The 23,517-nt window shown below is 31.1% G+C and overlaps 2 protein-coding genes across 3 annotated transcripts; both read right to left on the bottom strand.

Moving 5' to 3' along the window:
• Positions 1-684: 684 nt before the first annotated feature.
• LOC11418492 (uncharacterized) lies at positions 685-4,094 on the bottom strand. Of its 2 annotated transcripts, XM_024770350.2 has the most exons (3): positions 3,797-4,094; positions 1,948-3,403; positions 685-925 (listed from the first exon to the last, which is right to left on the bottom strand). In XM_024770350.2, the coding sequence occupies exon 2, from the start codon at positions 3,383-3,385 to the stop codon at positions 2,024-2,026; it is 1,362 nt and encodes a 453-aa protein (XP_024626118.1). In that variant the 5' UTR covers positions 3,386-3,403; positions 3,797-4,094; the 3' UTR covers positions 685-925; positions 1,948-2,023. The 2 variants fall into 2 exon arrangements, with proteins under 2 accessions (XP_024626118.1, XP_003625277.1); XM_003625229.4 differs by having other exon boundaries at positions 1,948-4,094.
• A 6,319-nt stretch (positions 4,095-10,413) lies between these two features.
• On the bottom strand, positions 10,414-12,161 carry LOC11419467 (peroxidase A2). The gene is made up of 4 exons (XM_003625227.4): positions 11,878-12,161; positions 11,601-11,795; positions 11,311-11,476; positions 10,414-11,076 (listed from the first exon to the last, which is right to left on the bottom strand). Exons 1-4 carry the CDS (start codon positions 12,085-12,087, stop codon positions 10,658-10,660), a joined length of 990 nt encoding a protein of 329 aa, XP_003625275.2. The 5' UTR covers positions 12,088-12,161; the 3' UTR covers positions 10,414-10,657.
• Between the last annotated feature and the right edge of the window lie 11,356 nt (positions 12,162-23,517).

The raw sequence follows: 23,517 nt of genomic DNA, 5'->3' as shown, positions 1-23,517 counted from the left end.
TTTTGGCACCAGCTTTGATTTGCTTTCCAAAGCTTTTGCAGGAATTTCATAATATTGTGACCGAATGGTAACAAACATATCTGTGATGAACCAAGAAACTTAGTTGACTTTATTCAATAGGAAGAATTGACTTAAGGATGAAGCAACCTGGGATAATATAAAACCAAATCCCTCACTACAACCTTGAAGACAAAGTTCCTTTGACAGAGGGAGATGTTGCTAGTGAACAAGAAGTACGGAAACTTGAAGTGTATTCTAGAAGGAAGTTGGTTGGATAATTGTCAGTTGATGGATGCTTACTGAGAAGGAGGTTGTAACTTATTGTTGTAGCTAACTGTACCTCAATTGGTTAGAAAATAGAGGAAGGGTATGTGTCTTACGCAGACATGTTTTGTTGAATATACTTGAATAAATTGTTTTTAGTAAGAATGGGAATATTTCCCTTGGCAGAGAAATATCCAGTGTCTTTCTTTGATTCCTCACTCTCTCTCTCTTCTCTTTTTCTATTCAAAATGACTTTTCAATCTGTCAACAACCTATCATTAATAAATTAAGTTGAAGATTCCTGCATCAGAAGTTAACACACTTGTCACCAAGCATCCAACTCGAAAGTTACCAAGAACACTGAACACCAACATGAAACCAAACACTCTATAACAAGAGGGTATCCGGGGAGCCACGGCAAGAAAACTATTAAATGCAATATTAGCAGAGAATGTAAGCAAATGAACATTCACATCACTATTTTTAGACTGCTGAACGAAAGAGTAAACTACTAGGCTTCCTGTATCTATAATTGTTCACTGTTATATATTATAATAATAAACTGACTACAACAACTTTGCTGAAAGTACAACTTGCAATGCATTGTTGACAAGGAAAACAAGAAGCCTGAATTGCCATTGACCTTCCCCATGGAATATTTCTGTACAAGATAATGCGCAAGTGAATAACAATAAATCAGTAAAAACAACTTGAGAAACCACAAATACAGGGAAAAGCATTAGTAAGATTGAAATATCAACAATAAAGGGTCTTTTAAAAAGTTAATTGAATGAAAAGATTTCAAAGCCAAATACAAGCAACCAAAAGTGATGCTACAAAGAACATTCCTAGAAGAATTGATTCACTATAGATAGATTTCAGTATGGATTCTGCTGAAGACAAGTGGGATCCCCTACAAATCCCCCTATAGATGGATTCCATTTTCATTATGAACTTTTCTAAAGACAAGTGCACATCTCAGAATTTTTAGGTATGGGGGGGGATCGCCTACAAATCCCCCTATGGGAAATTCCTGACACCATCAATCATCATAGTCCATAGAAGATGGGATGGACGAAACATAACATGGTGAGAACTAGACGGTGTCATTTTAAATTAGCTTTAGTAATAGTACTTGGTAATATATCTGCTACTTTATCTATAAAGTTCATTGTGGGTTGTGGATGATGCAAAATATAGGCAAATATGGTTTCAACCCTATTAAATCAATATCAGCAAAGAAAATGCTATTTTGTTTTTGTTCTATAGACATGATAAAACGATGATAATATTGATAAGAATCAAGACAAATTCACAGGCAGTAGTCATGTACAACTAAAACTCCCGCCATAGCGGGGTGCAATGAGTTCTGGATTTGTGACCTTACATGCATCGGTAGATAAATTGCTTGTTTGACTACAAGGCATGACCGCTTCAGGTCAAGTAATACAAACAGATAAATAAGACTTCAGGGTAAAAACTCCTATGTAAAGTTGCCAACTTAAGCATATGGTTATACAGCAAAATTTAGTTTCTGGATGATTAGACTCTAAATAGCTGAACCCTTTAAGGACATTCTTAAAATTGAAGTGAACGTACTCTAAAATCATCTTAAAACTACCAAAACTTGTAAAAGGTGAATGCTTCAAATTACAAGGCCATAACAAAGCAAGGAGAACTTACATAGATGTTGGAAAATTATTATGATGTGTTACATGATATGATAAAATAGTAAATAACTTGATCTAGAACACTTCTATCAGTTCAGACGTCTGCGCCTTGGAGCACGAGAATCTCCACTGTCCACATCAGACAATCTTGAAGCATCTGTTCTCCTCCTAGAAGAGGTTACCATGGAATCAATTTCTACAGCAGTGTCCACTTGGCTCTCGGAATTTATGACAGCAGCAATGCTTGAAAAGGAATCCCTGTCATCACCTGAAGGAGGTGGTTGTTCTTGGTTTCTGCCCAATGGATTGCTACGGAAATATGCCTCAACCAACCTTTCAGCAGAAGTAAGTGCTGATGAAAGAGTTGAAAGTGTTGCTCTATGTGATTGTGATCTTCGAAGCAAAAGGGATTGCACCCTGCGGGTATCCCCTCCCAACTCAGCACCAGTATCATTGTTCTGATTCAAACTCGCAGCATCATCCGGGGGTGGCACAGGATTCTGCTCTCTTCGCATGCCTCGAGATGTCAAAAACCTACTTAGCAAAGAGGTAGTTCTCTCTGCTGTTCCACGAGCATTTTCTGGTTCATTTGGCTGAGATAAATCCCTAGCGAGATCAATTCTGTTTCCAAGACGCCGAATCATCTCCTCCACAGGGAAAGCAAATGCATTTCTCTGAAGGGTTTGTCTCAGACTCTCAACACGCTTTGCTTGTGGCCTAGGAGGGATTTTTAGAGTGGAATCCTCCTCAAGAACACGGGTACTGTTTCCACGACCGTATATAGGGGTAACACTCTTAATTGTCACCTCTCCCTTGCAAACTGGACATTCCCTAGCATCTGAATGCAGATGCAGCCATCGATATAAGCACTGCCAACAAAACAGATGGCCACAGCAAGTCAAAACAGGCTCCTTGGCCAAATCCAAACAGATATTACAATCAAAAAAGTCCCCATCACCGCCACCAGCCTTTTCAACATCATCCTTATTCTTCTGCAAGGTCTCATCCTCCATAACACCATTGTTATTCTCACAAGCTTTCAGCGGCGCCTCTTCTTCCTCCATTCTCTCCACAGCAGCCACACTTCCTTCCCCAGCCTGTAATCCAATTCCATTCCCCGAATTGACCAAAAAATTGTTCAATTCAATTGAAATATTGCGTGCTTCAGGTGGGATATAAATATGGGGTGCAGGAGCAAGTTGATGAACTTGATGATAAGACGGCTGAGGTAGAACCCTCTGAAGCTGTTGTGGATAAGGAGGAGAAAGTTGCCTCCATCTCCACCTCTGTCTCCCCCTAAGCCTCGCAGCAGCTTCGCTAATTCGTTGAAGCGGCTCCTCAATCCAATGATCCAAGTTCAAACCTTCATTCCCTAACGACCCAGTTTGTGGTTCCGGGTCTGGACCCAGATTCAAATCAAGGTTCATAGCATCAGAATTTTCTTCGGCCATCACAGAACTTCAAGCTTCCTTTTTATTACAAATTACAAAGAACTAAAAATTACACACAAAAATAAAATGTAATAAAAAACTAAAAATCGAAACTTTATTACAAATCAAAGAAAACCAAGTTTGAAAGACAAAGATTTAACCAACAAAACCATGTTTGCTGACAGAATTGAACAATCAAAAATGAAAATCGATAAAATTGGGGGAAAATGAAAACCCTAAATGAATAGAAAATATGAAGAATCCCAGATCCAGTGATGAAAGTTGACCATATAATCAGCGATGAATTACTAGAATTGAAGTTGAAATGAAGAGGAATTAGGTTAATGGTCACCGATTAGGGTTTGGTGATTGTGAATTTATGAAGAAAAAATAAAAATAAAATAGAAGAGTGATTGAAGGGAAGAAAGAGACCTTAATGTTTAGGTGATAGTGGATTGAAACATTTTGGTTTTCGTTTCGATCTGGTGAAGAAAAGAAGGAGAAAAGGGTTTATAGAGAAAAAGAGGAAACAAAAAGAGAAAGAAGAAGAAGAAGAAGAAGAAGGCGAAATTGTATGCGTGTTCGGTGGTGAGATGAAGATGGACGGTTGTGATGAAGGTGTTGGGTTTGTGTGTTCTAAACAGAGTTGCGTTATCACTGCCGTTCATGGGATGACAAGGAAGGAACAACAGTACATTACAACACTATCATCCATTGGGTCTTTTTGGATTATTACTTTCTTTTTTTTTATTGTTATCATTGGAATATTAGTTGATAAGAATAAAATTAAGGACTTGACCCAAAAAAAAAATACTATAAAGATAAAAGAAAATGCTAAGAGTAAGATAAAGAAAATGCATATGAAAAAAGATAATTCAAAAAAAATTGAGTGTACCGGTACACTCATATATTAAATGAATAGTTTAATGAGTTATTTTTTTTAGAAAAAATATATTTTCTATCATTTACAATTATAATAATTATATTTTATTTCTCAAAAGTGAAAGTGTCAGCAAATCAAAATTCAACTTTTTTATAATTTTTAATACTCATGATAGTGAATATTGATTATCTTTTTCGATAAAATATTAAAAAATTAGTATGATTCTTATAAAGAATGAAATGATGTTTTTTCTTATGAAATAATATTTTCTAAAATATAAAAGTCGATAAATATTTCTTTATTACATAAAAATGATCGTTAATTTATTGATTTATGAAATAGGTGTATCGGTACACCTTAATTTATGGATGTACCGTAGAAACTAATATGAGAAATGCTATCATCACACTCTCTAACACACTCCTATAACAACACACTCCAATAATATAAGGCTATGTCATCCATTTTCTAAACCCCTTTACCTGGTAACCGGTTCTACATGTGGAAGGAAAATAACATTATTTTTTTCTTTCTTTTTTAGAATTCAACTGTCGTCATCTCCAAGGGGTCATGAGCTGCAACCACAACTCATTTTCTTTCTTTGTCGTCAGCTTTCTGGGAGAGTTAAATTGATTTTTATATATAGGTTATGGGTTATGATTACATATGAGTTTAATTCATCTAATAAAATAGAATTGTGAAGGATCCATTTCCATTTCTCCCCCATTCTAAATTTCAATACCGTTATCCAGAAGTCCTAGCTCAACTGACAAAATGTTGAAATTGTTAGGTCGGATGCCATGATCGGGGTTCGAATCCTGGTAACTCCACTTGTGTGTGTGAGTTTATAATGGCTTTGTCATTTCGTTTATCTATACAAAAAAAAAAAAAATACCCTCCTTCTCCGATTTTAATTCAATTCTCGTTTTCAATTTCAATACCCTCCCCCTCTTATCAATTTTTGGAATTACAATCTAAAAGAAAAAGATGAAAGTTGAGGATGATGACATTTTTCCAGGGCTCTTCTTGAAAAGGGGTGTACAAGGGACACAATTTGAAGCAAATCAGAAATGGGTCTTCTTAGTATAGGGTCGTTACTTTTGAAGGAGGAGGATAGTGTTGATGTCTTTAGCACCACCACCACCATCGACACAAAAAATAGTCAGTAGAAGAAGATGGTGAACAAAAAAAAAAAAAATTAAGTTAAAGCACTTGTTGTTTGTACCGGTTGCAGGTTAAAGGAACAAAAAAAAGGGGTGATGTGGCTAATTTTTATGGGAGTGTATTAGGGAGTGTGACCCTAGCATTTCTCAAAAAATATATCTAATACACTTGAACATGTGCAATTTTTTAAAAGTCTCAAAAACACATTGTTTACTATAAAACTTATTCTTTTAGATTTCTTAACAAATGTTCCAAGAGTGTTTGTGAATATGATATTTAAGATGTGTTTGATATGCTAATAAAAAGTTATTGGGCATGACAACTCGAGTTTTTTGTGTTTGATTTTAAATTTGTTCTTGAGATTTGGGAGTGTACTCCTCCTTGAGGTTTCGGGTTCGATTCTCTCCGGTGCCAATTTAGGTGGACTAATTTAATTTTTTTTAAAAAAATAAAAATTGTTCTTGAGACTTGATAAATGGAGTAGCAAAGGATTAGACAAAAACTAAAATTTATGTCATCACTAAATCACAACACACCTTTTTGACTCAATTGAAATTATCTAAAATACTAAATAACCATTTGCCTATACAAGAGAAAAGATTGTTCAATATCTTAAAAGTTTGTCATGTGTCGTTTTGTCTAATACTTACCTTTTAGTATATCAAATGCACTCATGGTTGAAATTCTTATGAATTCCATCAAATTTTGTACCATTTCGATCACAAATATAAACAAAATTATATAAAAAGAAAATAATGTATTTAACACAACTTTTGAATTAAAGGCATGAATTTTATTTGATCAACTTTTACTTATATTTAACTTAGGAGGGAGTACGTTCATAAAAATTAGCGGGACTCGGTGTAAACTTAAGGAAATTGACATCCACATTAATAAAATGTTTTTTTAAAGGAATCCACATTAATCTTGTCAAAAAAAAAAAGAAGGAATCCACATTAATAAAATGTTGTAGGTATTAAAAAATGAACAATGAAATTGATGTGTGATGAAAGCGTATACGTGACAAAAATGAGTTTTATTAAATTGTAAATATAATATAGAATATTTTTGAAAGTTTATTATTTTTCCCCTAAACTCTATTAATATCTCTTTGAGAATGATTAATGTTCATTGGATTATTAATATCTCCTTCAAGAGTGTTTTTTTTTTTTTGACAATAACTCTCAAGAGTTTGAGTAATTGTATTTTAGTGTCAGGTTTAAATTCTTCTATATCTCATTTAAGCATAGTCGAGCTTATTTTACGTCAATAAATAAGTGTAGTTGAGTTTAAACTTTAAAGAACGATTATTAATTGATTAAGTGTGGTATTAGTTTACAGGTTTAATCACATTTTAATTGCTTTTTTTTACTCAACTTTTTTAATTGCTAAGTATTGCACATGGTGATTTTGATCTCAATTTTTCCACAACCATTTTTTTCCTAATTGTAAAATGGTAAATGAGAAATAGATTTTGTATAAGGACTTGCATTTTCTCATTGACGTGTTTTTCATATAAATAGATATAATCATTAGTACTACTCCCTTCGTCCCAAATTGTATGACGTTTTGGGCATTTCACACATATTAAGAAATGTAATTAATATTGTGTGGGAAAGAGATATTATGAGTTGTTTTACAAAATTGTCCTCAATAAATTATATGTGAAAGATAAATGAAGGAATTGAAAGAAGAGAGAGTAATAAATAGTTAAGGATATAATAGAAAAAGTAACATTAATTTTTCATTGGTATTGTAAAGCGACATATAATTTAGGACAAATATTTTTTTTCTAAAGTGACATACAATTTAGGACGGAGGGAGTATGAATCAGAAATTGAAAAGCAAGTCTAATTTTTTTTGTTAAGTAGTCTATGGTTTAATTTTTATATTTTTTTTTATAGAGACTAATACCTCAAATTCGTCATTGAATTTTAAAAAATCAGTCAAATTCGTTCCTGAATTTTGCAAAATATCTATTTAGTACCTGAATTTTACAGACGTCCATCAAAATAGTCCCTCCGTCCAAAAGCTCCGTTAGTGGTGATGATGTGTCCTCTTGCATGCCACGTGTCAACAAGGCAGCCACGTGTACAAGGACTATATTAATGAAAATGGTAAAAATTCGAGATTTAACTTTTTAGTGTAATTTTTTCCGTATTTCAAATTATACCCCTCTATTACATGTGCTGTCCTGGATCGATTTGAGACTTACTGTCATAATTTGAGGACTAATTTGATGGATTTTGTTATAATTTAAGGGCTGATATGATTGATTTTATTTGCAGAGAATGAGTACAAGGAAATATGGCATCAGAGGACCAGTGATTTCAAATGGCATGCATAAACAAACACCACTGAGGGGTCCTGCTCCACAAAATCCAACTACTCCTGGAGTTATTAGAGTTCCAAATCCAAATTACATGCCATCCGCTTCTACTCAACCATAATACATGGAGTTTATCCCTACTCCAGGATTTCCAAAGCATTGATGCATGTTTAAATTATGCTTTTGGACTAGTTTAATTAATGCTTATTGGACTTGTTTAGTTTATGCTTTTTTGGATATGTAATCACTTAAGAACATCAAATGATTTGATGACTATGTAATGTTATTTTTTTGGCTATGTAATGACTTATGAACATCAAATATATGACTTATGATGGTATGCAAATGTCTGTCTTTTTATAATCAAAGTGTATTTCTTTTACTTTTTACTTTGTTCAGCAAATGTATGCACCAAGGATTACAATGATATCTGTTGTGAAAATTCAAGGACCTATTTGATGGTATTTTCACTAATTTGAGGATCGATATGATGGATATGCATATAATTCAAGGACCAATTTGATTGAAATTTTTTGACAAAAAGATTTGATTCATTCATTGACAACCTCTTTTCAATACAACATTACATGGACTTGACACAATACAATAGCATTTTAAACAACTCAATCAAACAAATTCAAGGACAATGTTGGTTTTTCTTACAACACAAATTCTAGGACACCAACATTGAAGCTCTCTCACCTCATCATTGTACATAGAGTTTGAAGATGAAGACTCACTATTGTAGTTGTTTTTGCCCATATGCCCACCATCCATCATTTCTGAACACCGAATCTTCAACAATGACCACTGATTTTTCAATTTCAAATTGAATCAAAAAAATTAGGGTTTTAAGTTTTTTAAATTGGGGAAGAACATTGACATCAATTTATGGAAGAAATCTGGGAGATTTTGAACTCTAGGTGACAAATTATAACATTAGGGTTCCAAATTTATATTTGGGGAAGAAAGAGCCGTTAATGAGGAAGAGCCGTTAATGAGAAAGAGGAGAAAGAGCCATTGGCAATTTTCTGAAAATCCATCAATTTGATCATTGGCAATTTTCTGTAAATCAATCAATTTGGTCCCTGCTTGCGTGGCATCTGACGTGGTAAGCCTTGTAAGAGGTTAATGTTACACGTCACCTCCGTTAACAGACCAACTTAACGGAGGGACTGATTTGATTGACATTTTGTAAATTTAGGGACTAAATAGATATTTCGCAAAATTCAGGGATGAATTTGACCAATTTTTTAAAATTCAAGGACGAATTTGAGGTATTAGTCTTTTTATAGTACGAAATAAAAACAATTGACATGATGGTCTATAATTAATGTAAAATATAAGCTATTTATCATAATTGATATACCCGAATCGTGATGACCTTATAAAATAAAATCTAACTGTCTATGTGAATTTAACTCGATTGATAGAGACAATATCTTGTAATATTAAAGGGTTGGATTTTAAATTTTGGACACATCATTTATTCGTTTTTAATCAAAAAAATTATAGCAACCAGACTAATTCACCAAAAAATAAATAAAACCTAATTACCAGATCAATTTGTGTTGGTAATTAAGAGTCTTAATGGTCATCTTGTTGATTTGATGAAACTTCTAGTTTGATCTTGGATTAAAACTAAATCCAAGTGGTTCTACTAATATTTCTACTCTTGCATTTGCTTTTGTAGGGTTGGAAGAGTTGTTATGGTTACGTGCTTTTGTTTTTTTTATTTCTTATATACTTTCAATCTTAGCACTTTATGTGTTTTTATTGTTCAGTTTAATTTATTTTATTTTCGATCTCTTAAAAAAGTATCAGATATCACATTTGAAAATGGTATGATTTTTTTATTTCTGTCAAACAACCATAGTTAAGTTTAAACTTTAATAGTTAACTGATTAGTTGTGATATTACTTTAGAGATTTAATCACATTTTGATTGTTTTTATCTACTAAAACATTTTTAATTAGTTACTGAACATTTTAAATGATGTTTATTCCTTGTTATTTAGACGGCTTTTGGTTCACCCTCTGTTAAAAAAACTTTGCATTCCAACTTAGATTTTTTTGGTTGTGTACCCAATGGATTTTGACTGTACAAAATAGATTATATGATATAGATAAACAAAAATTTGCTCAATTTATAGAGGTGAACGTATTTTAAATTTTGAAATTTGATACAATAAAGGTTCAAAACCAAAAAATCTTTAAATTGCAAAGTTGGAATCCAAATTTTTTTTAGGGAGGTAAACCAAAATTTGTCTAAAATCTAAATGATATTGGGTAAACACTATTTAAACTTTTTTTTTTAACATAATTGGTTACTCAACGTTTTGAACTGTTAAGTGTTGCAACTTGCAAATGTGGGATTTTGATCCCTAATTTTGTAATCTAGCCTTTTAAGTTTTTTTTTCTTTCCGTATCACTTATGTTATTTTAAGTTATTTAATTATAATAAGTTAGTCTTTAATTTAAAGAACTTAAGTGATACACGGAAAAAAAGTTTAAAAGACTAATTTATTACAATTAAATAATTTAAAAGACGCATATGGTACGAAAAAAAAATTAAAGCATCAATTTGTTATAATTAATTAACTTAAAGAACTTCTGGTATAATTTAGTTATAATTTATCACAACAAAAAAGAGTAGAGACTATATATTAAAAAGTTCAAACAAATGCGTGTCCAACACAAACATTATTTTATTTAATATTGATAAACAATTTTATCAATCCTCTCAAAACAAAAACAAAAAACAATTTTATCAACCCAAAAAAAAAAATGATAAAGCAATTTTACCTTATTTTATTAAATCAGATCACACAAATAAGGTCTTAAAGTTTGAGCATATAAGTTGGAGTAAGAATATCTTGTACATATACTATCATGCATGCATGACGATCCTCCCCATTTCAACTTCCATTAACTTTCTTACAATCGGATCTAATTTCTCCTTGACTTCCAATTAATGGACTAATATTACCCATGTTAATCATGGACTGAACAAAGGCTTCAAAAAAAGCTGTTTGGTTGCTTGCAAAGTTGTTAACAATGGAGATTGTAGCAGCACCATTAGTGGAAAACAATTCTTGGTCCGTTTGAAGAAGACCTTGATTTTTGAGAAGATTTTTGAAGTAGTTGTTGTCGAAATTGTTTGGTGATGAAGGGTCAAGATTGTTTAGTGTGTTACCACTTCCATTTTGTGGACAATTTTGTTGTAGAGTTGCTAGATATGTTGAATTTAGTGTTGGATCAGGCTTGCCTGTGCCACTGAAGTTGAATAGTCTTTGGTTGAAAAATCTACATTGTCCACGACCAAAAGTATGTGCACCTAATTCAAGTTGATCCATTTGAGTCAACCAATAGTTAAAAAAAAATGCTTATTAATTATCATACACATAATGAAAAAATCAATAATTTTCTACAAAACTTCTTTGCTATGAATCCCTTCAAACATCCTGTCGTACGGTCAAATTTCCACCATTAGATACAATTGTTGAAATTTATATGTCCTAATCCAACATACTCTAATTAAAGTCTAGATTAGAGAAGTAAGTGTGATTACCAGATAATGCAACTAGATCACTTGTGTTTAAGCCAACAGCAGCAAATTTGGCAGTGACATTGGCTAAGCTTTCAGTTGGATTAGGAATGGATGTGTTGGCACCAGATTGGTTTGCAATCAGACCATCCCTTCTGCCAAGTAGTACATTCCATGAAGGACCTCCTGACTGCAAACAAGATTGTTAGACTCGCGAGTCTACATAGACTCGAAAAAAAGTCTTTAAACTCGACTCGTAGACTTGAGGATAAAATTAGTAATGATAAATAATTAACTAGATATGAATTAGGTACCAAAGATACAGAAGCTTCAGCAGCAAGAGCCAAAATATCAGCACAAGACACGACAGAAGGACATGAATTTTCAACAGAGGTTTTGATTTTGTCAACTACATCAAAGCCACGAGCTGAATTATTGTTAGGAACAGCATTTTTCTCACTTAGTGTTATGTTTCCACCTTGATCTAATAAAAGAGATGCATCACATCCCTGCAATACACAAATTAAGGACATTAGTTATTAATCAATCACCTAAATTCTGGCTCATTAATCAAAATGTATAAGAAATTACATTAACAAAGCAATCGTGAAAGTGAAGACGGGTTAGGCTCGCGGTAATACGAGGATCATTTTGCAGAGCTTGTTGAACAACATTTCTTACTATAGAAGAAACACTGGGGCATGTGTTGGAGTAGAATGTTGAGGTCAATTGAGCATGTGATGGATTAAGAAGGAGGAATATTAGCACTGTGAAAATGGAATAAAATTTAGGAGAAAACATGGTTGGCTTCTTAGTTTCTTCTTTGGAGTTTGATTTCTTGATGAAATATCTGAGGAGTTGATAAGGTATATATATTGAAGAATGTCTGTCTTCAATTATGCTTGAAGTTAAAGTTTTCATTGGGTAATTCATTACTTAGAAATGTAAGCAAGCTATAAATAGTAAAAAATCAAAAGATAAGAATTGTAATACTCATCATTAGGTACGTGGAAAGGAAAATTCAACCATAATGATTGTTACTTAACATTCTCGTGCTACAATTAGCCCTCATTATCATAAAATTAATAATTTAGAACCTACAATTAGGAATATGTATCCATATTTTTGGAGCTCTATATTACTAGTATTTTGAAGAGCTATACTTTTTTGAATCGAAAAAAAAAAAAGCTCACGATGGTTTCACGAAGCAATATTGACATCCATTTTCAACTGATAGAAAAAATGTGAGGCATCCATTCCTCTTTTGAGAAACGTGTGGACCTTTTTTTAAAACATCTTAAACTATTATTTGTATCATTTAATTTCGTAATTCATTCAAAACAACGGGTTAGATGGGCTAACTAGCTAGCAATACGTAATTGTGAAGTAGTCGGGATAATTTTTCTGGGAGCTTCTACGGTGCAGTCAAGAAATTGATTTTTTTGGAAAAGTTAATTTTAATTTTAATGTTTGATTCATTTTTAAATTGTTGATTACTGATTAATGATCAATAGTAATTCATCTAGTAATGCTTGCAACATCTTGGACTTACATGTACTATTTTATCGTTGAAATCTTTAACATGCAAACAGAGTTGATGATATTATGTGGTAGTCTTAAGTGTTACACTTTGTGGGGTGTTACGCTTATAACAAGGTATAGGATAAAATTATATTAAGTGTAGTCTTGTTAATCTGATGAATTGATGATATTATAATGACTGAACTTTTGATGTCATTGTACAAACGGTGGGGTGTTACTCATTACATTTTTTATGTTATAGTGTTAACTTCACCAAAAAAGTCATTTTTATGACTTCACCATAGAATTTTCCAATTTTTTTTTTAGAGAATTTTGACATACATTTTAGAAAAAATATATGATAAGAGCAATGCCTTTTTTTTTCCTCAAATAAACGTTCAAACCTTTATACAAAAAATTATAACTTTTACTATAGATGGAAAAAAGAAAATAGTTTATAATTCAATTTTTTTTTAATAACAGTAATGATTCAATTATCGACTCTTAGATGAAAGTCCATTTCTAATTTTTTACAAAGAGCAAAAAGTTTCAGACATATTTGACTGATCATTGCAATGATTCAGTAATAATTTGTCCATGATCTGTTATCCTAGATATGGCCTAAACAGACAGTGACTATGATCCTACTTATAGCAACGTTTCAACACAAAACATGGAGTAAAAGATTAACGAGCAAATCATTCGGTAATATTGTATTTGAATCATCTATGACAGTGATCCCCCGTTAAAAAAAACAAAAGGTTTCTATATATGGATTTAACCCTGCTTCAAGCAAGTGTAAAATATGATATATTGTTATGTTATAAATTATATATCAGTATCACGTTGTTAACGGAGAAGAGTCATGCAAATATGCAATCAAGTTAGTTGTAAAATTGTTTTCGAATAATATTTAAATAAAGATTAGTGATGATTGCTCGCCGTCATGCATGTGATGATTGCTCGCCGTCGTGCATGTTTCTTACGTTTATGGTCTATTCTACTTTTATTTTTCCTTTTTCTATATTTAGGTTTAACTATTTAACAATAAGATTAATGTAGTAGGACATTTTGAAGATGGTCTAGCTCTAAAATAAAAAGAAAGTTCACCTTCTCCTTTTTAAAATTGATCACTCATTTAATTCAATTAGATTTAACTCTCATTGACACCTTTTAGATCGGTTCAATTATATTTTAAGTCGGTTCAACTGATTTTAAAAGCATCAGCGGGAGTTAACTCTGGATAAAAATACTCATCAGTCAGAGTTAACTCTAACTGAGTTAAAGAAATGAAAAAAAAAAATATTTTTAAAAAGTAATTTTCAAATAAAAATCAAAGAAGTTAATTATGGGCCTAATTTCATGTAGTACGAAAAGTTCTTATGGGCCTAAGTTTAGTCCTTACATAATTATAATAGTGTTTTTAGTCCATATAAAACAATTATACACTCAGTTTTAGTCCCTACTAAATCTAAATTTGCTTAATTATGCTTAAACTTTTAAGATTTTGAACAATTTTGCACAAGTGTTAAGAACATTACGAAAAGTTCATCTGCAAAAAATTATCTCAAAAATTTTATTTTTCCGTCCAGAATTTTGTTACTTTTATTTTGAACTTTTGTCTATTAAAAAAAATCCATAGTTAATTTATTTCATAATAAAAAATTCTAAATTTATTAAACGAGCCGTTTGTAATGTTCTAAACTTGTATAAAAAAAATCATTGAAAAATTTAAGAGTTTAAGGATAGTTACAAATTTTTCCATAATTTTTATCAAAGTCTATCACTCTCCTTCATTCTTTTTTATTCTTCCAGATCCATAAAATATTTCACCCTACAAATATTTCCGGTCATTCCCTGAATTTGCCGGGGAAAAAACCAGATATGTGTTACTGTTTCTCTTTGTTACTACTTCGCTCTCTTCAATCTTCTTCACTCTCACTCTTTGTTTCCCGATTTCGAACCTTGAAAATCGACTGGTTCCGTTTCTCTCTCGAAAAGGTTGTTGCTGGATTTTTCAATGGTGAATATTGTTGAGTTTTAGTGTGTAGAAGTTGACGTGTGATTAAGTTGTTGAAATTGATGTCTTAGATGAATTTGCAAGCGAAGTTTAGAAGAGCGTCGACAGCGTGAATGAGGTGGTGAATAGAGTAGGAGAGAGTTTGGATTTTTCACCACCACGTTCACGCTGACGACGCTCTTCTAAAAACTCTTAAATTTTTCAATGATTTTTTTATACAAGTTTAGAACATTACTAAAGGTTCGTTTACTAAAATTTAGAATTTTTCAACATGAAATAAATTAAATATAAATTTTTTAAAAAGACAAAAGTTCAAAATAAAAGCAACAAAAATCTGGACGCAGGAATAAAATTTTAAGATAATTTTTTGCAGTTAAAATTTTCGTGATGTTCTTAATACTTGTGCAAAAAATTGTTCAAAATCTTAAAAGTTTAAGCATAATTAAGCAAATTTAGATTTAGTAGGGACTAAAACTGAGTGTATAATTGTTTTATATGGACTAAAAACACTATTATAATTAAGTAAGGACTAAACTTAAAAGGTCCCAATTTTATAGGGACCAAAAACATATGATGTCATTTACCACATAACAGTCATGTCACTTGAAATGTCCACGTGGCATGTCTGAGTCAGCATTCTGTTAGCCTAGTCAACACAGTTTGACGGCAAGGACCAAACTTACAAACGGAAAAAAAACGTTGGGAATGAAAAATTTAATAAAATTTAAATAGGGACCAATGTTAAAAACTCGCTTATTTATAGGGACCTTAAACATAATTAATTAACCTTTTTTTTTTACTACCTCGATGGCCTGCAGATTCTTCATTTTTTTTCATGGTTTTCTTGAAGTCAATGTGCCTTTTCGTTGCCTAGGAAAATTGCTATTAGGCTTGATCCCTTGCAAACAAAAAAAAAAAAACTAATAATAATATTTTTACAATAGTAAATATAAATCATTCATTCGATTTTACATCACATATATGTTTTTCTTCATAAGCAGACGTTAGTATTAATGCTAACTGTTACTACTATTTTTACTTTTGGTAAGGGCTTGAACTTTAGCTCGTCAATGACTTTAATTTCTCCATTCAAATTAGTTGAACTACTCAATTTATATATTGTTAAATGCAAAAGTTAATAATCAGTGTTATAATAATATGATGGGGTTAGGGTTGGCAATGAACCGAACCGACTCAATTAGAGTTCGTAATTCGATTCGATAATTAATTCGTCGAACTTAGTTAATGTACCAAATGAGCCGAACTTGAGCTAAAAATTAAGTTCGTCAACTAATTGACTCGTTTGATTCATCAGATGACTCGATTATATATATAACACTTAAAAAATATTTTAAAATTTATATATAATTGATGTTACACCATTAGATAATGGATTATATATATATATATATATATATATATATATATATAGTACTTTAAAAACTAAGACAAACACTTATCAATAATATGATAAAAATGAGCTACATTAAAATTGATAGACAAAGCTATGCACAATGTTGTTGTAGTTTTTAAGGTTTTCTAAACTAAAATAGTACTGCATCGAAACATGTATGAAAAATGGAGGATACGATTATCTATAATAAGATAAACACATGACACAAGAAGGCAAAACTGGATTTGGTGGTTGCATACCAGTGTTAATTATTAAGTGTAATAATAGCTTCATCGAGTCCATTAAAAATTGGTATAAATTCCAATATATTTATGTGTCAAACATTTAAATTCTTTGACTTTTGAGATACGTGGTTCAAGTGGCTTTACTCATTTCCATACCTAAAGTTATGCGCTTTGAACAAACGAATTTAACCTAATGAGCCGAACCAAACTGTTCGTGAACTTTAAATGAGCCGAACTTAAGCTGAAAAAAAAAATTCGTGTCAAACTCGAACCGAGGCTCGAATCGAGTCAATTCTTAACGAGTCGAGTCGAACTCAGACAGGTTCGATTCGACTCGACTCATTTCCAGCTCTAGATGGAGTTAAACAAGTGGCATCCTTTGGACTCTTTTAAAAAGACAAATACTATCAAGTATCCGTGAAACACTAGTGAATAAAAATAAATATGATAAAAATATTTTAAAACATATGTAGTAAAACTCTTGATAATCTAAAAAATGTTATTTTAAATATAATATTTTTTTCTTGTTTTCTTAACTAGTGTCCTTGACACCGGTTAGGTTGACCCTTTAAAAAGCTTCATTGGATATATCTCTCCTACGCGTTGCAATTGCTTCTTTTTGAAATTGAAAAGATATCTTTCTGTATTTCCCATATGTAAATTGCTTTTTTTGAAATCTAAATTAATTAGCAAAGACAATAAAATAACGTTCATGTGAGTTTAATCCAGTTGCAAAGACATTACATTATATATGTAGGGGTTGAAGTTTGAAACACAGACATCCCATTTACTCATTTTTGTTTCATTTTCATTGATTATAAAATAAATATTTTTGTACCAAAAAAAAAATTGTAATGGTTTTTTTCTTCTTCTAACATATTAAAATTTTAAATATTTTGTATTAACTTAACTTTATGTAGCACAAGTGAGACATGTTTTGTTTAATGCACAAGCTAGTTTTCACTACCGGAGCAATAAATTCCACTATTAAATTAAATGAGATATAATGTGACTTAAATGAGATTTGTGTCTAGTGTCTTGTATCATTTTGCTAGTGTATGTTAGACAAAGTAATTTTGTATTCCAAATTTTTTGAAAATAAATTCTTTTAGGAACTCACAAGTCACTGGAAAAAAATTCTTCAATTTTTTGAAATATATGTATTTTTCAAAGTATTTATAATATTAATTTAAATATATATTATATAATTTATAAGTTTTTTTTAAAGAATATAATTTATAGGGTTAATTAAGTAAACGGTCCCTATAAATATTCAGAATTTTGTTTTTTGTCCCTACAAAATAAAATCACACTTTTTAATCCCTATAAAATTTTCCATCAACATTTTAGTCCCTATAAAATTTTCCATCAGCATTTTTAGTCCCTATAAAATTTTTCCATCAACATTTTTAGTCCCTAAAATGCTTAAGGAAAATGTCACAAGGTAAAAAATGTGATTTTATTTTGTAGGGACTAAAAACAAAACTATGAATATTTATAGGACTAAAAACTTAATTAACCCTAATTTATATTTAAATTGAATTCAGTATAATTTTAAACAGCATTGTATGCTTTCAAATTGAACCAAAAGTAAAGATGAAGTTAATGGTGAAATGTCCGATGCGTCGAATTTACGATTTTAGTGATGAATTAACAACTGATTAGGTATTTTTAAGATTAATTTGATATTATATGTTGAGTTATTGACTCAATTGTTTTTTGTATATATTTTCTACTCGTGAAACAGTGTTGTTAAGGGCACAAACGATTGAAAAACAACATGAAATTATCATTGTTACTATTTGATCATGGTACATATACCGGATAAAGAGGAAGGAAGGAATGACAAGTAAACTTTGGGTTATGAAAGAGGTGGAAAGTATAAATTAAAATCAAGTTCAACAATAAGTTGTTCTAAAAGGAGTACATGTTCATTCAAACTCAGATCAGTACAAAAGACGAATGGCTAAAGATGGATTTGTTCATTTTCGGTGTGGCACTCATCACAATCATGATTTAGCATATACTTTAGAAGATCATTCTTATGTATTCCGTTTAAATGAAGAAGAAAGAAATTTTTTAATGACTTAACAAAGTATAACATAGCACCAAGACTCATATTGGATGTGTTGAAAGATCGAACAAAGATAATCTTGCATGTACCACCCATATTTATAGGGCATGAAGTACTTATCAATCATCTTTCACCTGCAATGAATTGGGAGTGTATCAGAGCTAGAGGTCCTTACACAAAAATGCAGCAACAATTTTTTTATTTTTTTTAAAGGCAAACTTTATTAATAAAAAATCTGGTCCCTACAGTACACAAAACGAACGAGAGATCGGTAATTCGGAAACTACAAAACAAAGACGCCATCTATAGACGTAACACAAAAAAAAAAAAAAAAAAAACACTGAAACAAACCCCAACTAACCAAAACCTACCTACAACACCCAAATCAAAACCATCAATGCCAACATCACCGCCTAAATCAAAACTCCCTTGCAGACAACCACCGTAAAACAAAATTCATAAACACCCCATCGCTCGTTACTCACCGAAAAACCTCTAAAAACCATCCAACATCATCTTGTCATCACCATAGCTGAGACAATTGATCTTAGTAGAAGGTGGAAAGTAGTGTGTGACATATTCTTGACACATCCTGATTTCTTGAAGGCGTCCAACATGTTTTATTTGGTATTGATTCTTGACAACACATACAAATCAAATGTGTGTTAGAAACACACTTTTTTCAATACTCACTTGTTTATATTAGATGAAATCAATTTGAGTCTTACACTTTAAAAATGGATTATACATAAAGTGGTGCGATTTCATCCAACTATTGAATGAGTATTAAAGAGGGTGTAGAAAGGCATGACAATGGGGCGGGGTGGGGACGGGGTTTGCCTTCCCCGTCCCCATCCCCTAATGTCATATATTTATCCGTTATCCTACCCATATCCAATGGGGATGAGAAATTGAATCTCATCTCCTTCCCCAATGGGTTCGGGTATTCCCGCCCCTTCTGCGTCCGCGTAGCAAATCAATTTTTTTTTTAATAAAAAAAGAGTTTTTTTTTAAGCTTCAATGGTAATGTTATAATGCATTAGCCAACAATTTGCATTCATTTTAACATTTCCTTACCGAATTATTCGGTTGCTCCTTTAATTATCAATGAAAGTTATTATATCATGACAATTATCAAACCAAATAACATGGCATATCATTATCAACTCCGTCAACAAAAACAAAAACATGACCTTTCTACATTCGGGTAGGGTTTGGATATGTGTTCGGGATGGGTGCATATATCCTCGTTACCCTTCCCGTACCCGTATTTTGAAATCAGGAAAAACACAAACTTATATCCAAACCCAATCAAATCGGAGAAGATCCGTCAAATTGGAGTTGGTTTGAGCGGGTACTCATAGACACGGGTTTTGTTGCCATGACAAAAAATAATAGTCTTGCTAGCGTTTCTCTGCAAAACAAATAGGCATCGGCTAGCAGCATAGCTTGAAATTGTTGATGCAACATTTACAAAGTTACTAACGTTTTTGGTGGCGTTTTCTTATTTGGAATTCCACTACCGGAGATAACGTCATCAACTTTCAACTCATCAATGTTCTACTGGTACGTTAAAACTCCACCAGTCATGTATGATTTGTAGGTTACCTCGCCAATCTGGCAATCTGGTAGTCCCAACATGAACAGGTGCACTGTCCAGCTTATTATAGTTGAAAAATGTTCATAAATCCAACATTAAATATAAAAAGTTCTTTTTCAAAAAATTAGAATTTTTTAACATCAAATAAATTAAATATTAGTTTTTTCAAAACACCAAAATTCTAGATAAAAGTTATGAAAATCTAAATCTAGAAGTCATATTTTGAGCTTATTTTTTGCATATGAACTTTTTCTAATGTTTTGAACATTTTTGCAAAAAAAAAAAAAAAAAACTTAAAAGTTTAACTATGATTAAGCATATTTAAATTTAACATGGACTACCACTGTATGTTAGAAAATTTTATAGCGACACAAACATTCCACTTTCTTATAAAGACGAAAAAAAATCAAAGTTGATATTTTGTAGGATGAAATTTTTTCTTAAACCTAAATAGAATCATATTTGAAATAAATATTATATACATTTAATAATTTGAAATAATATACTATACTATCTCCATTCTTAAATATAGGACATGAGTCCTTCTTAGAAATTTCCTTGTCCATTTTATAAAACTCTTGTTGAATTTTCAACTTTTTAAATTATTTCTTAATCATTTTAGCTATTTTCTAACAATAAATAAATGAATACATAAACTTATTCTCTATCTTGAATGATAAACTTTCAAGAATAATATCAATTCTTGATAAATTTAAAACTACTGTTAATTTCCTATATACACATGATTAACAAGTCCTATATTATAAGGACAAATATATTATTCATAAGTCAACTTTCTTAAAGTTTTAAATTGTTATTTACAATTGCAAAGTCTTCATTTTTTTTTCCTTAACAAATGCACTTTACCTAAAACGACACTCGTACTTTTATTTTTATTTTTGTTAATAACAAAGAGATAATTGTTAGATCTTTTGACCTTTTAATTTTTACCTAAAATGCAAATTTTAAATTCAAATAAAAGTTATCCCAAGTCACTATTATAAGCCAAACTTTGTATTTTAGATTCATTCATTAAATATTGTATATATATGGTCTTTATTATAAACCACATACATCATTTAATGAATGAATCTAAAATGCAAAGTTTTACTTATAATAGTTGACCGAAAGGTGTAATGTGTTTAGAGGTTAGATACAAGTACAAGTTCATACCTGCATAAATATGTGATAAATGATGTATACATATGTTCAAGTGTCATATTTTCAAGGGTTAATAGTGTTTTTCACCCCTGTAATATATGTCATTTTCGGTTTTCGCTCCTATAAAACTTTCGGTTTGATTTGCACCATCGTAAAATTTTTATTTTCTAAAAAACACCCCTAATAGGCCATTTTCATATTTTTTTTTCAAGAAATTTTGGTTTTTGAATGGCCTATTAAGGATGTTTTCCGAAAAATAAAATTTTTACGAGGGTGCAAATCAAACTGAAAATTTTATAGGGGCGAAAACCGGAAATAACATATATTACAGAGGTGAAAAGCACTATTAACCCTATTTTCAAATATCAACGATCTATTTTATTTAATCCAACTCATAAATCAAACGAGTATAGCTATAAATAGGCTCAAGTTAAACTTATTTATTTAACAAACTTAATTTTCAACTCAAGTTCACTCATTTGATTCGTGAATCGAGTTCAACAGATTAATTATCGAGTTGGATTTCAAACTATATTCAAGTTTTCTCAATTATTTCCCGGTCTTAATAGTAACTACTCCCTCCGTCCCGCAATAGATGACCTATTTGAAAATGTGTAATTTTGACCTAACTTACTTTGACCATATTTTTCTATTAATATACAAAGAAAAATAATATCATATAAGATGTCGTTAGATTTGTCTCTATGAGTATTTTCAAAATATCAAATTTTCATAATTTTTTTCTAATATATTATTGAAGATATTTGATGAGTCATTAATTATCTATTTTAGTATAATATTTAGTTTCATTTTATTTAGATTTAAGTTTATTTTATTTAAATATTATTTCCTTTTAGAGCTATTTTACTTCAATTGCATATTATTATATTTCATGAACAAATATTTGATGGATTGAATCTTGGAGTAAAAGAAAGAGGTTTGGAGTTGATTCGGAGCAAAAATACGAAGATTCAGAGATAAAAAATATGTCTCCCCTAAGTCAGAAGCTTGGCACAGTCCATGCTAACATTGGCACGGCTGTGCCACCTCCCAGGACAACCTTTTACTGCTTTTGCTTAGATTTTAAGTTACTTTATTTTAGTTTTACCAAAAAGCCTGCAGTTGCTTGTGGAACATTCTAGTGATGTAATTGCTTAGATTCTAAGTCGAATGTAAACTATAAATAGAGTAGCTATCCATCACAAACATTCATCTTTTATTCTTGGAATTCAATAAGTGACAATTGTCTTTCTTAATAAAAGTTTTTTTCTTTTCTTTTACTTTCTTGTTATTTACTTTTATGCTTTTCCTTTTCTTCTCCATGTCTACGATGAACATGAGTGAGTATACTTCTCTTGTCTTGGGATTGTTGGATAAGTCTAATGACATAATCCTAATCAAACCAAGCTTTAACCCTAATCTTATGTAACCCTAATCTCTAATCTAAATTCACCGTTTTAACATGAATTAACCATTATCAAACTGTGGAAACGAAGGTGGAGGGTTTGATAATCGTTAATCCATCATCTCAAATATCAATTCATAAAATGAAAGTGGAGCTTTGATATTCGAACAAGTGAATTTAGACAAAGAATATTGTAAATGCAACGAAATAGTCTTTACAATCTTTGAGACATATAAGTTCCGAACTTCAAGGATTCTAATAGTGATCAAGTCAGCGAAATAGGCTTGGTTGCTAAAGGGACCAAAATGTAATAGTGATCAAGTCTGCGAAATAGGCTTGATTACTAGAGGAATAAAAGAGAAACTGTTTGAAAACCCCAACTTTGCAACTTGATTCTCTTCTAATCATCAACAAAAGTTAATTGAATTTAACAACTTCCTGTCGGAACGATACTCTTTTATTACTATTTCGATAGAACTGTGCACTTGCGGTTTTATCCCATCAATATTTAATCTCAAAATTATGCATTGACATGCGTAATAAGATCAACTGTGTCAAGTATTATGGGACGGAGGAAGTAATATTTAAGGATAAGACTTTTTTTAAGTAACAAATAATAAGGCACGATTGCTTATTAACTTAAAATATTTCATTTTAGTTTTTCATCCATGTTCGAATATAAACTTAAACTTCAAATATGCGATCTTCTTTCGTTGTGAACTTTGAATCTTAAATATTTGTTATACCTCAATAAATAATTATAGACTTAAACCTTACAAATTCATATATGAACATGAACGATGGACCAAATC

The sequence above is a fragment of the Medicago truncatula genome, chromosome 7 (assembly GCF_003473485.1).
Source record: "Medicago truncatula cultivar Jemalong A17 chromosome 7, MtrunA17r5.0-ANR, whole genome shotgun sequence".
Classification (NCBI taxonomy): domain Eukaryota; kingdom Viridiplantae; phylum Streptophyta; class Magnoliopsida; order Fabales; family Fabaceae; genus Medicago; species Medicago truncatula.
Note: the sequence above shows the minus strand (reverse complement) of the source record. Positions and strands in the feature narration are given on the sequence as shown.

Bases quoted from the DNA above. Each gene is read 5' to 3' on its own strand.
- LOC11418492 (XM_003625229.4), bottom strand. From the start codon at position 3,385: ATGGCCGAAGAAAATTCTGATGCTATGAACCTTGATTTGAATCTGGGT.
- LOC11419467 (XM_003625227.4), bottom strand. From the start codon at position 12,087: ATGTTTTCTCCTAAATTTTATTCCATTTTCACAGTGCTAATATTCCTC. The intron at 11,796-11,877 runs GTAATTTCTTAT...TGTGTATTGCAG, and splicing joins TTCACGATTGCTTTGTTAAT to GGATGTGATGCATCTCTTTT. The intron at 11,077-11,310 runs GTAATCACACTT...AACTTGAATTAG, and splicing joins TGATCTAGTTGCATTATCTG to GTGCACATACTTTTGGTCGT.